The sequence below is a fragment of the Stegodyphus dumicola genome, chromosome 4, assembly GCF_044657685.1.
Source record: "Stegodyphus dumicola isolate Sdum_Otavi_A_Nest chromosome 4, ASM4465768v1".
Taxonomy (NCBI): Eukaryota; Metazoa; Arthropoda; class Arachnida; order Araneae; family Eresidae; genus Stegodyphus; species Stegodyphus dumicola.
The window spans coordinates 27,130,719-27,146,100 of NC_140771.1; the positions used below are offsets into that span (position 1 = coordinate 27,130,719).

The window sequence follows — 15,382 nt, forward strand, 5'->3', positions numbered from 1 at the left end:
ATTTTAAAGGTAAACTTTTCTTTGAGATATAGATTGCAATTTAAAGTTTTCACTCTGAAATTTTTTATTTTATGTGCATATGTGCATTTGCGCCCGTTAAGTTTTTCAGTTTCTAACAACGGATAACTTTTGAAGGAAAGCTTGTTAAAATTTCCCATCCGCCGATGTCCGAAGTATTATTTCTTTATCAGTAAGAGATAATAAATAAAGGGGTATCGAAATAGTAGCAGATCACTCCATTTATCTCTTTATGTAGCAATTACAACGTGTGTCAGGATGGCCGAGCGGTCTAAGGCGCCAGACTCAAGGAATACCTTCCCCGTATGACTGGGTGCGAGAGTTCTGGTCCACGAATGTGGGCGTGGGTTCGAATCCCACTCCTGACAAGTTTTTTTTTTTTTTTTTCCTCTGCTTTTCTTGTAGGTTAAAAACCTCGCACAACACTGAACAAATTCTTAGTGTAAAATATGCAAATAATTTCGTTTGATTATTTTTAAAAATCATTTTATGGTTTTTATTATAATTTAGTTTGGATTAGTAATCGTTTTGGAGCTGAACTGTTTTGTAGCTTTGCTTCAGCTCTTCCCCCCTCAAAAGTAAATATATAATGAGTTGGCAACAATGAATACTACTTTTATTTATAAAATTCAAAAATCTTTGAGTTTTTTTTTTTTTTTTTTTTTTTTTTTTAGATTCATAAGTTTTTTAGTCCAAACGGGCTTTGTTCCTGAAGGACTATTGTTTTCGTTTTGCAATTTTGCGTTGGTTCACTATAAATGTCACTTTCTCCAAACTGTTGCCACCGAATGTTAGAGTTCTGCATTATATTTGAGAAAATTAATGAAAAATCTGGATAAATGTATGTATATTTTTCGCAATGTGATATTATTATCGATTTCATATTTTGTAAATCTTTAACGAATTTTTGATTAACAAACTCAAGGATTTCAAAGCGAGCAATGGCAAAGTTGTACAGAAAAATCCTTTTTATCTCCAAAGCGTCAGACTGCGTATCGGAAATTCTAAAGATATGCTCGATTTAAAAACTACTTTGCGATATTGCTCTTGAACTGAATTTTATGGTTTAAGTACGAAGAAGGTGATATTTAATAAATAAAGGTAACAGAGAAAATGTTAAAAAAACGCCCCTTTGAACGTAATTTAAAATCTGAAACCTTTGATTTGAACCTGAAATTTTTTTATCTTTTAATATTCTTTTTTTACTTATATTAAAATTTTTCTTTGTTGACCTAAATAGGAATTGAATTTAATCTTTGTTCTTAATCTTTGCTGAACTTCGAAAACTGTTTTCGAAGGCTGAATTTTTATATATTATATTTACTTAAAAGATTTGATTTAATACTTTTTCGAAGTATTATATTGTAATTTGAAGTTTTCAGATTGCGAATTCTTTTATTCTTGTTCGTTGTTTTTTCTTTCTTTTTTCTTTTTAGCCCAAATGGGCGTTAGCCCAGAAAGGCTATTAATCTCAAATCGGCATTTTGCGCCAGTTCACTATGAATCTCCGCTTCACTTGCAAATTGTTGCTACGAATATTATCGCCCTATATTATATTTAAAAAAATTAAATAAGGAAGAATCTGCATGAATGAATGTAAGTATGTTCCTCCCATTTTGAAAAAACGACGGTATCTAGAACCATCACATCCTGAATAACGTAGTCCTCCACCCATCTAGAAGGAGCATAATCTAGAGCATCTAGAAGCCCAAATTTGGAATGTTGAATTGTTTTGTTTCCTATTTCAAAGTTTGTAAAACTTTAACGAATTTTTGATTTAAAACTCTCAGCGATTTCAAAGCGAGCAGTGGTAACACTGTACGGAATAAAACATTTTTATTTCCAGCACGAGAGATTGTCTAAAGGAAATTCTAACGATAAGCTAATTTTAAATATTTTAGCCCAAAGTAGCGTTAACCCAAATGCTCTTGAAACCGGTTTGTGTGTGTGAAGGAAAGAAAGGCCCCTTTGGGCGTAATGTAAAATCTGAAACTTTCAGATTTTTTTAAATTTTTTTTTTATTTTTTTATTTTTAAATGTTACCTTATTTTTAATGTATCGGAAACCTGAAGTTATGTATGGTTTTTTTACGAATTTATCTTAGAGAATGTACCTTATCTTACTAGGAGCTTTACCGCAGCAAAATTATAAGTACAAAATGGGCTAAACAATTAAAAACGGGAGTATAACACCGTAAACTTAATTTAAAAACATCTCTTACCTCACGATCCCAAACTGCAACCTAATTTACTTTCGATCCGTTAAATGTTGCCATTTATAAAAATTCCCTTGAATTATTCATAAGAGCAAATTTTAATGCAGTAATATTTAAAATCACTTATATTAGTTCACACTAGAACATCGATTTATCTTTCTTCAAAAGAAAGAAGGGAAAAAGAAATCAAAAACCCATTTTGCATAAAACCATCATACAAAACATACACAACCGAAAGCATAATGATAAAAATAAAATAAATAATGAAGTTATGATGTGTCACTCAGTAATTAATACCTTGTTGATACAGAATAGGTGTTCGAAATGGAACTTTAAATGATTTAAATTACCAAGTAACATCCCTAATTGAATCTTGTTGCTTCGGTAATCAAGGTGGATGGAATTCATAAATCTTCCCTTCAACGAAAAATGGCGACAACCAGACATATTATTATTCAGGGCATGCATTTACAAGAGCAGCAATAAATATCCGGGAGATAACAAACTACGATAATGTTAAGAAGTAATAACCCGACTTACTTCTGCGATACCCATAGGCCTTTGTAATTGCGGGAGACTTTCACATCGGCTTCTAGTCTCAAGATATCAGCTTGCCGAATCTGGCAGTAAGACGAATGACCACCTTCAGTAACAGCAATAGCAGCACACAGCCAAGAAGCGAAGACAGAGAACAAAGCTGCAAAAAGAAAATTTAAAAAAAAAAAAAAAAAAATCAATTAAATGGAAATGGACAACGAGGCAGATTTCGGGACTTTGCTTTTTTAATTCATGAGGTTATCTTGCATTTCAGGAAACATAAACATTAATTAACTGATCTTTGCCTTCAAGTGAAGTGGTTATATCTGGAACTTCGTGCAATATTTAAAAACTGTGGTTACGGACTAGAAGATAAATAATAATTGGCACGTATAACTGTAAGCAGTAGTTAAAAAGCGCAACATAATTATTATTATAATTAAAATAATAAATAATAATGTTTCTTTCAAATAACTTATTTTTCGCCATTTTAGCATTGAATAAAATTTTGGGGGGATATGTTTATAATATAATGTTTTAAAAACAATATCTGCCAAATGATGGTCATTCCTAGCCTGCAACAGATTTTCTCATTTGCGTGAATTCTCCCCAAATCCCAGAATTTCGTGTTCTAACTCTTGAATTGCTCATCGAATATGAGTTTTAAACTGTTCCAAGGTTTGTAACTATTTTCATACAACTTTAAGTAAAGTAGCTCCAGAAAAAAAAAAAAAAAAAATCTGAAATGTTTCAGATTTTAAATTACGTCCAAAAAGGCGTTTTTTTTTTTTTTTTTTTTTTTTTTTAAACATTTTGTCAGTAACCTTTATTTATTAAATATCACGTTCTTCGCACTTAAACCAAAAAATTCAGTTCAAGAGCAATATCGCAAAATAGCTTTAAATTGAGCATATCAATTAGAATTTCTGATATGCAGTCTCACGCGCTGGAGATAAAAATGTTTTTTCTGTACAACGTTGCCGTTGCTAGCTTTGAAATCCTTGAGTTTGTTAATCAAAAATTCGTTAAAGTTTTACAAAATATGAAAGTTTTACAAAATATGATAATAAACAAATTCCAAATTTGGGCTTCCACATTGCCCATATTCGCAGTAAGATAACGTCATTCAAAATTCGATAACTCTATGTACCGTTGTTTTATCAGAATGCGAGAAATATACATACATTTATGCATTATTTTTCATTATTTAATTTCTTCAAATATAATGCAGGACTCTAACATTTGGTGGCAACAGTTTGAAAAGTGAAACGAACATTTATAGTGAACCAACGCAAAATCGCAAAACGAAAATAATGGTCCTTCAGGGACAAAGACCTTTGGACTTAAAAAAATAAATAAATAAATAAAAGAGAGAGAATTCTACGTACGACTGTTGAATTTGGAGATTGCAATAGCCAGTTATAGTTCGAAAGATCGGGAAATGACACGTTTGCGAAAAGGTTTCCGCAAGAGAACAGACATTTGTCGCTAAATATGTCGAACCAATTTTATTGCGAACAAAAGAATTTTTTTTTTTTATTTGTGTCAAAATAACACAGTGTTGATTTTCCAAAGCATTTTGCAGTTTTTATCTTTTTCTTAGTAGTTAACCTACCCATGGTAAAATTTTCAAGTGTTCGTTATATCCCCCCCCCCGAAAAAAAAAAAAGGAAATCATCCAGTACAAAAAGAAATGTTTTCTCTAATCAAATCATAAACGGTAATTTTTCGTCTTCCTATGTAAATAATATTCTACTGAAAATTCTTCTTTTCAAGTGAAGTCTTAACATCTAGAAGAGATTTTATTGTTTTCAGTTCCCGGTACTATCATCCTAGTCATGGGCCAGGGAAATTGTTAGGAGGACTGGACTTCGTCAGCTATAGTACCGATACTTTTCTGCCGATTAGAAATAAAAGTCAGAACCAGGAAAACATATTGTGACCAGTCAATGATGCATAAGATCTCTTCAGCAAGATAATAAAATCATAAAAGTGCATGCTAAATGATTCGCTTAATGAATGTTAAATTAAGTGAATCACTAAAATGGTTATTTTATTTGTACTTCTTTAATAACATAATGCAACGTTTATTACAAGGAGTACATGGTAAAAGTGTGGTAATTTCTATAATAATTAAATTAAAGGGTACACAATTCTAACACCTTATATTATACAAGGGTCTGGAAATTTCTAATTCTACTTCTTCTGTACATTGGCTGCATCAAAATATCTTGTACCATTTCGTGTTAAAATATCAGCTGTTAATTATTTTTGATATAAAAAATTTGTTCCACATCAGTTTAAGGAAAGGAATCATTTAAAAAAATTACATTTGTATTAAAATATTTTGCAACAAACGTTATTCTCTATTACGTATGTGTGATAAATGAATTATTTTTCTGAACATTAATTTCTGAACTAAGAACATTAATTATTTTAACATTAATTATTAAGAAGAAAATTTGAAGAAATCATTTAACATTTTAATGAATTGGAGTTAAATTTTACATTATTTTCCTTACCATTAAAATTAAAAGTGAGTAACGCCTCAGAAAATCTACAAATAGAGGAAATTAATTTATATTGTAATATAAATCTTATTCGAAAGTTTGGAGATACAAATTTGATTAAACTTTTTCTTACCTGTCCAAAGATAAGCCCCATAAGAATTTGGGCAATAAGAATAATAACTTTGTTTGGGTGTAAATTTTTTTGTGAACAGTTTTTTCAGCGGATGAAAATTAATAAAAATATAAATAATAATCTAAGAAAAGAGCCAGATTTACAGATGAGCATCCACAAATCCTGATGAAGCTAGTGTGTAGTAATTTTTTTCCAAGCTTACAAAGTTTATCAAAATCGAAACACCATGACGTCTTACAGCTGAATGTTGTCATAACGAATAGAGTCTTTTCCAATTATTTGCATATAAATCTATGTAGTTTTTCTGTATGCTTCAAGGAAATATCTGTTAAATATTGGGTCAGTCCATAAATTCGTGCACATTTTTTGATAAATTTTTAAATAATATAAAAAACACAATTTAACATTTTAATCAATTATATATTCTCCTCCATTATCAACAATGTCTCGCCATCTTACAGGCAGCTTTTTTATGCCATTGCTGTACAAAGACTTTGTTTTTGATGCAAAAAAAAACTTGAAAGTTCATTGTGTACATCCTGTTTAGAATTTCATTTTTTTTCCCAGTAAAAAATTTTGTAAGGCACGAAATAAGTGAAAATCACTTGAAGCAATATCTGGGGAGTAAGCAGGATGTGGCAAAAGCTCCCAATTGAATTCACTGATTTTTTGCAGCGTTGTTCGAGCCGTATGCGGTCTAGCGTTATCACGATAAAACAACCCTTTCTTGATATTCACCCATCTTAGGCGTTTTTTGATCTATTCTGATTTTAGACTGCAAAGTTGATCACTATAAACTTCTGAATCAATCGTTTGATTTGGTTCTAACAATTTAAAACGTCCTGAACGGAGTTCATCATTAATGCTGCTTTTTTCACCTTTAAATTTTTTAAACCATTTCTGGGCAGTCCTTATACTAATAGTGTGTTCACCATGTACACTATTAATTTTTATCCCTGCCAACCTGGCAGATTCACCACACGAAAATAAAAAAATGTAGCACAGCACGTTTGTACTGATTATCTATATTCATCTTCTATGGGCACTAAAATGCGTTCGATATTTACGAAAGTTGGGGATGAACTGAATAATATGTTAGTCAAACGATGACAAGTTTCAACAGATTCAAAATTGTATTGTTTTAGTAAATGCCTCATAGTGAATGCCACGCATACTCTTAATGCGCACGAATTTATGGACTGACCCGATAAAAGAATAAGAACAAGTTGTCATTATTTATTCTCAAGTTTTTAATTTGCAATGTTTTCGTAATTTGTTTATTTTTATTTTAAGTTAAAAGTAAGTTATTTAGTGGTTAATTCAACATACTAGAATTATCTGAAATACATGTCAGTCTGAAAAATTTTACAACTTCACTATTCCGAACTCCGACTATCCGAATCGTTTTCAGAATTTCAGAATTTTTCAGAATCTACTGAAGAAGAGAAAGGAGAAAGAAACTCAAGAAAAGGAAAGAGAAGAAAGAGGAGAAGATGAGGATGACGTGTCACTTGAGGAATTAAGAAGCATTCTTTTGCAAATTCCTTTATGTTCAGAAGTTAATGCTAAGAATACAGCAGAATGGATGGCGTGTGATTCCTCAGACTTTGGGTTTAAAATTCTAAATGATGAACTTATTGAAAGCTTGAGAGAAGAAAGTGTCGAGGAAGAAGATGACCTTACTGTCGAAGTTAAAGCACGCAAACGGGACCATCAGCTATTGAAGCGTTTGCCGGCCTTGAAACTCCACTGAAGTGGATGGAGCATCAGCCCAAGTATGACCACATACAACTTTTCTTTGTCAAGCGGACGCACGACTTGGTTGCCCGAAAATGGATGAAAAAAGTCAAGCACCTTACTTTGACCAAGATGTTCAGCAAGTAATGACTTTCAGCACTTGTAAGTACTGTAGGCTATGTCTATTCATTTTAATTAATTAAAACTTATCTTTTTCTTGAAAAATAGTTTTTTTTTCTTCCATTTTCAACATACGGTACACACAATAATTAATTAAAGTGTACGTAAACCCTTACTTCGGAAAAAAATCCCATTATCCGAATTGTGTCCTGTCCCTGTCGACTCGGATAATTGGAGTTCTACTGTATTTTGTCCCCTCAATTCCTTCCAGATCGTGCATTCGGCCCACATGCAATTTGAGATCACTGTCGTAGGATGAAATATTCGAGTTTTAAAAGTTCGAATCTTTGCGCGTTTTTGTGATTTCGTTGATTTTTTTCTTTACTTCTAACCTAGAAAACCGTTAGACCTTTTAACTAAAAACTTTACCAAGATTATTCAATATTTCCTTATATAAAGCGAGAATTTTCAGAAAATCTTCTGCTACTGCAGTTTAAGGGTCGGCTTAAACACGAATTCAAAATGATTTACAAATAATTCAGTCCTCAAAATGATAGCATAGGTTAAATAATTCTGAAAATATTACTTTTGTTTTCACCGATTTTTTTTTTTTTTTAATAGCGGGCACTAGTCATTTTAAGCTTTGCCCATTATTAAAGTCAGAAACTTGTGTTCATTTTATTATGGAGGTACCTCCTATGTTATTATAATAGGCGCAACTGTTACCTCCTATGAAGGAATAGACAATTCTATATTCATGCTTTCTCTGCGATTCGAACTCGGGCCCTTCGATATGGCAGTCAACGTCATTAACCACTTTTCCCTCTGGGCAGCTTCATTGCACGGTAGAAATAGAAAATTGTGTTTTGCTCGTAAAAGGGGGAAAGAAACTGAGCCGTAGGGGGGAAATCTTTTGATTCTTAAAGAATGGTGCAGCTGAGAAATAAAGTCAAACTCCCGACGCTGTTGCCAAAAGCGTTAAATTTTGACAGTTTCTTAAATTAAGAAAGAGGAACTATTGGCGCTAAAAATGCCCTTTCATTCTACATCACTCTCATACTTGTTTATGGAAAGTTCAAGGAAGTGCAGAATACGATTTTATTAAAAAAACAGATTAAGCATTTTAGATAAGACATTAAAATTATTTGAAATAAAGAAATGCATACAAAATAATTTAAAAAGTTGAAAATGCTGGTGTTTATTTAGAATTACGCATAATGTTAAAAAAGTTTAGCGGTTAAATTAATGTGAAAATTAAACTGAATGACGTAGTTTATTGTGCCAAGAGTATTTATACCAAGTCTGATGTAATTGTAGAGACAAGCTATGATTGGTTAATTTGAGGTTGTTACATAATATAGAATGATTTCGAATTTGGGAGAGCAGATGAATTTAAGGGTAGAGCCCCAAATCTACTAGAATCGCTAATTTTGAGGTCGCCAATTATTTTTAAAGCAGATATCGTATTTTGTTATATCTTACATATATATATATATATATAGTAGTAGGTAGGAACATTGCAGCAACCTTGCTAAAAAGTTACCAGGATCTGTATATCCACGAAATGTTGTAACATACTACATAAATAATAAGAAATTTGCCTGGTAAAACTGGAAAAACTGTATAAGCTCGATAAAATTGCCAAATTTTAGTGCTGGAAGACTTGTTATTGCACGAAAAAAATTAATTAATCTGACCGTTGTGTAATGTGAAAAGTTAACTCACATGAAAAAAAGATGGACGAAATATATATATATATATATCAGGAAGTTACAAAAACATGGATTATAAATGTCAATATATAAAATGCCTATACATAAAAAATTAAGACGAACAGATGACGCCGTCACAAAAAATGAATTAGAAGAATCCTCAATCTTTATTTCCACGCGTATAAAATCATCTCAATATATATTTATTCAATCACAATTAAATATGATACATTTCTATGATTCAATCATAATAAAATATGATAAATTTCTATGTGTATTGGCTTAGACGTAGGAAATGACGTAGGCAGTTAAGCAACATGGACCTTATAAGAAATAGACTACCCCAAACGGATTTTCTCCCTCGTCTGACGCGTTCCCGGCTGTCACCTTGATCACATCCGGAGGAGTAGGGACGACTTGCAGAAATTTAACAGTGGTTGCCTATTGCAGCGTGTATAATTGTCAAGAAAATCTGGTTGTCTTTCACAAATTAGAATTTCTCCATATTTTTGTTTTTGAAACTGAGATTGATTTTTAAAAATTTAGCATATTTATTAAGCATAATTAGCGTTCCAAATAATTACAGAGCTATTGCATGCTTTCAGGGCTGGATATTTTTTTAGTTTTTCCTATGATGTAAGGAAATTTGTAACTACTTCCTTTAGAAAATAATATTTTTAATCTGAACTAATAGAAAATTTCAAACAAGCAATTTTTATCCTTTTTATTGGTGTAAATAAATAAAAAATACTAAAATATTTAAAAACGAATTTTTGAAAATTTTGTTTAAAATTCTAAACTGTGCTGCTTTTTTTTTTAAAATTATAGATGAGTATTATAGCACAATTTTTATAAAGGAATTTTATTTCAATTATATTTCATAATACATCATAGTGATAAATACTTTTGACTCCTTAATTTTTATACATTTAATTCTAATATTAAAATTGTATAATATAATAATTAATTTTGCTTGTATTTTACAGTGATTATTTTTTAAATTTATTTTTAGTTCTGCATAAATTTTTTTTATTATTATTTCGGTTAATTTAATTTATTAGCTCGAAGCGCCATTTTGCGCTGTTTCACTATAACTGTCCGTGCCTCCTTGCAAATTGTTGTTACCAAATATTATCACTCTGTATTATATTTAAAGAAATTAAATAATGAAGAATCTGGGTGAATACATGTGACAAAAACGACGGTATCTAGAGGTATCAAATTTTGAATAATGTTATCCTCCACCCGAACATGTGCATCTGGACGGCCGAATTTCGAATTTGTTTTATAATCTATTTCATATTTTATAAAACTTTAACGGATTTTTTTTATTAACAAATTCAATGATTTTAAAGCAAGCAATGGCAACACTGTACGGAAAATAACATTTTTATCTCCAGTGCGGAAATTCTAAAGATATGCTGTTTTCAAATGTTACGGGCGATGTTTCAAATGTGGTTTACGGGCGAAGAACATGATATTCAATAAATATAGGTAACACACAAAACGTTAAAAAAATGTTCCTTTTGGGCGTAATATAAAACCTGTGTACTTATTTTGTGTAACCTGTGTAAACCTGTGTACCTGTGTATTTTATTTTATCTTTTTTCCCCCCCTTAATTACACTCAGAAAATTTTATGGTCCGAATTTTATAAATTACTAAAATAAATAATCCACTTTAATGTTAATAATTTAATGATGATATAATCAAATAAATAATCGTTTTGTAATGTTATTATACTTTTGAAAACCACTGCCTGAAAATTTTCATTAAATTTTTAAAAAATTATCAGATCTTGCTTAATTATACTTTATTTATTTCAAAGCATCACGTACTATCAATCTTATTTAATCTTACTTTATTTTTACACAAAATTAAGTTCATAGATTTTGTGCTTACAGTTTTTACCGTTTTATCAAAGTAAAGATGTTTATACAAGAAATACTCGTGAAAAAAATGCGCGAAATGCAGTAAAAAGTGCTTTAATGAGATGTATTAAATCCTATTTGAAAGAAACTGTGACTTTCATAGCCTCATTACTATATAGCATATCACATTTAATAATTAAAAACAATTATATGATACAAACGCCATAGATTTCAGTGTTAAAGTAAACCAGATCGTCCCTACTCTTCCTTGCGGACATGTCGGTGACGCGCGCCTCGCCTACTGGGTTAGTCTATCTCTTATAAAGTCCATGTTAAGCAAAGGTGAAGCGACGCAACGTTGACAGAGCACCAGTTAGGGAAGGGAAGAATGACGTAATTCATTCGCCAGCAGTATTTATACTAAGTCTGATGTAACTGTAGAGACAAGCTATGATCGGCTAATTTCAGGTTGTTATATAATCGTGGAAGTATCTCGAATTTGGCAGAAAAGATAACTTTAGGGAAAGAACACTAAATCTAGAATCGTTAATTTTGAAAATGCCAATTATTTTTTAAAGCAGCTATCGTATTTTATTATATCTTACACATATATATGTTTGTATTTATTATATCTTACACATATATATGTATGCCTTCTTTGGACTTACACACCCGAATTTTGTCATAATTGCTGCAGCCTGTTGAAATTTGATCAGCTGTCGAGGTTGATAAGGCATTAATCATATGTCGGTTGCTTTTGATTAGCCAATTCAACATTGCTGCAGGTTTTACATTCAGCATACTTTACACGTTACTGGCATTTGCAACGAATTGCTGTCCGATAGTAAATTTGCAACTTTTCAATAAAGACTTGACATATTGCGAAACCTGGAATCGGCACGTCTAATATATCCATTACTATTATCTCAAAAGCTTACTGAAAACGCAGTTTTAAAATTTTTCTCTTTCATTAAGTTTCATATAAGGCCTTTTAAAGCCCATTTTCCGGCATTTAATGCTCCCTTTCAGCACTCACTACTTCATAAGATGTGTACTATCTTCTCTTCTAATTAACGCAGGGACGAAAACAAACTTCCTTCGTAAAGCTAAAAGTGCCCACTGTCAAATAAAGTAATAAAATTTTTTAAAAAAGATCACTGATTTCCCCTTCGCATCTGAGTTTCACAAATTTATCACAGCATGTTATGCATTTTTTGCTCATAAGTCTTCGTATTCAAAATAAGCAAACTCTGTCATGATAAGCACCTCCCCAAGGCGACTATATCTGAAATTTATGACTGCGTCTAAGAATATATTTAATGGAGTAGAATGTCGCCTGTCTAAAAACACCACCTCTCCTGAAGACCAAATCATGTAGAGCTGTAGGTGGTGATAGTACAGTTAATTATAATTTTTCTTCATACCTTATTCCTTTTGATGAAAACCACGGCACGTCGCTATTTAATTGAATACCGGCTCACGTGACAGCTATCTATTCAGAAGCCTGTAATTTATTGCACAAACTTGCTTCGGATTACAAAATACTTTTTCTAAAAAGATTTGTCAGAGTTCTATATTGTTCACACTATTTTTTTTTTTTTTTCATTTGCTGTCTAGGTAGCTGGCATTGCATAATAATTCAATGCAAAAATGGAACTCAAACCATTTCATTTTTGTTTTTGATATTTTCGCAGTCGGTTGTGTTCGAAGTTGACAGTTCGATGCATCCAGACATTTCCTTCTCCCAGCTTCGTAAACCTTAATTGGATTAAAATATTTGCAAATCAAAAAACATAAAAGTTTCCACTTGACAAACAAGTCGAAAAGCTACTGAAAATATGAAAGACTATTTGACTGGCTGACTGGTAAGATGAGAGTGTTTCTGAAATTACCAAATAAAATTTAAAAGGTAAAGTTTTACATAACTTTGATTTTACTTTACACAAAAGATCTCTTCTCCGTGTTTTAAAATATTATTTACTTGAAATATTTTAGGAAATTGGGAATAAAGTAATTTGTTATTAGTACAAACGAGCTTTGACTATTATTTTCGCTTTGCGATTTTGAGTTGAATCACTATAAATGCCCGTTTCACTTTTCAAACTGTTGCCACCAAATCTTAGACACTTGCATTATGTTTCAAGAAATTAAATAATGAAAAATCTGCATAAATGTATGTATATTTCTCGCATTGTGATAAAACAACGGTACATAGAGCCATCGAATTTTGAATGACGTCATCCTCCTACGAATATGGGCATGTGGAAGATCAAATTTGAAATTTGGAATTTGTTTTATGATCGATTTCGTATTTTGCAAAACTTTAACGAATTTTTGAGTAACAAACTCAACGATTTAAAAGCGAGTAATGGCAACACTCTACGGGGGGGGGAAACCTTTTTGTGTTCAGCGCGCGGAGCTATGTATCGGAAATCCTAAAGATATGCTCATTTTAAAATTATTTTGCGACATTGCTATTGAACTGAATTTTATGGTTTAATTGCGAAGAACGTGATATTTAATAAATAAAGATAACACACAAAAAGTTGAAAAAACTTCCCTTGTGACGTAATTTGAAATCTGAAACCTTCGAGATTTTTTTAAAAAATTTTTATACATAAATTTAGTTATTTTTGCTACAGTATTGGCTATTTATCTTTGTAATGAAAATGTAATTTTATTTATATGACGGTAGTAATAAAACGATATACGACAATTTTCTATGACAAACAATAAAAGTTTGAATGCAGAGACCAACATACGACCGTAATTGTAAACCAACGTACAACATACGGCAATTTTCTATAACAAACTACAAAAGTTTTGAATTAAAAAAAAAAATTACGATAATTGATTATCGTGTTATTGTCAATATCTCTAAGATAACCACTTCCACAGAAGGTCGAAATCGTACGACTTCTTAAATGCCCGTCTCAAAAAAAGAGTTTATTATACAATTTACATGGTTTTGAACCTCAAGTACTCCATAACTTATAATCATTGGCATATGTATTTTATTTCATAGTTTATAGTCCTAAAAAGGAGAGGAATAATAATAAAGTTAGCCTAAATTACGGTCTTTCAAAGCAGAATTTTTTAAAATTATTATAAGATAATAATGAAGTGTACGAGGTCATCCCTCTTTAGCAGTCTTCCGATTTTTATGAGGAAAGATTACATTTATTCATTTAAATTTCCCTCTAATTCAATTTCATCTTCACCTAAAAACAACCAACTACTAAAATAATAATGGATTATATCACTTATTTAAAAAAAAAAAAAAAAAAAAAAAAAAAAAAAAAAAAAAAAAAACGTTGTTAACAATTGAAGGTTAACTAGAAAAATAAATAAATAACGGTAAAATCTAAAAGCTTTCGGAATTTATTCAGATACACACACATACACGTTTCAAGAGTCCTTAGGCTAACGTCCCTTTGGGTCAAAAGTTTTTTGAAATAATATATCTTTAAAATTTCGGATAGAAAGTCGCGTGCGATGGAGAAAAAAGTGTTTTGTTCTGTACAATGTTGCCGCTGCTCGCTTTGAAACCGGAGGAGATTTTTAATAAAAAATTCGTTAAAGTTTTACAAAATACGAAATAGATAATAAAACAAACTCCACATTCCAGATTCTAATGGAGGACTATGTTGTTCAAAATTTAATGGTTCTATGTGCCGTTGTTTTTTCACAATGCAAGAAACATTTATAAATCCATGTAGATTCCTCATTATTTAATTTATTTAAATATAATAGAGGGAGACAGTACTTGGAAGCAACAATTTGAAAATTGAAGCGAAAATTTGTAGTGAACCGATGCAAAATGACGTTTCGATATAAATAACCCGTCTGGACTATTAGTATCGAAAGGGGGTAGTATCGTCTGGGCTATTAGTATAAAGAAAAAAAAAAAAAAAAAAAGAACAAATAACGAACAAAAATAAAAGAATTCGCAAACTGAAGACTTCCAAATTAGACCGTAATACTTCGAAAAAGTATTAAATCAAATGTTTAAAGTAAATAATATATATATAAAAAATTTATGAATCTGAAAAAAAAAATTCTTTTAAAGATTTCGCTTTTTCTTAAAAAAAAAAAATTACTATTCATTGTTGTCAACTCATTAAATATTTAACTTTTGGGAAAAACTAACGCTTAACTCCAAAACAATTATTAGGCTTCAGAGATGCAAAGTCTTTTTACAATTCCTTTTTTGGAAGCTGAAATAGTAAGGAATAATTAAGGAAAATATTAGAGAAATAATATTACCGTATTAAATTCCGTTTGAATTGAGAATCGAATGACAATTTAATTGACCATTTTTAAAATATTATCAAAAAAAAATCTTCATAATCACTCGCTTTTATTTTTAATGTAAATTACACAGGAAACAGACCTCGAAATTTTGCAGTCAATCAATTACACAAGTTAAAAATCTTTTTTATTTGTGATGGTTACAATATTTATAGTACTTCCTTCCGACAATGCTTATGGTTATATATGGCATTTAATTTTAGCAACAACACGTAGATG

At 30.8% G+C, this 15,382-nt stretch overlaps 1 protein-coding gene and 1 non-coding gene across 2 annotated transcripts in view; one reads left to right on the top strand and one right to left on the bottom strand.

The window, feature by feature from the left end:
• Window positions 1–15,382, bottom strand: part of LOC118186493 (protein APCDD1-like) — a 114,733-nt gene that overhangs the window by 88,070 nt on the left and 11,281 nt on the right. Inside the window, exon 2 of the mRNA XM_085814628.1 lies at window positions 2,774–2,930. Coding sequence (XP_085670754.1) covers window positions 2,774–2,930 — 157 coding nt within the window. The remainder of the gene's footprint in view (window positions 1–2,773; window positions 2,931–15,382) is intronic.
• Window positions 271–386, top strand: TRNAL-CAA (transfer RNA leucine (anticodon CAA)). The gene is made up of 2 exons: window positions 271–308; window positions 341–386. It is a non-coding gene; the product is annotated as a tRNA-Leu (tRNA).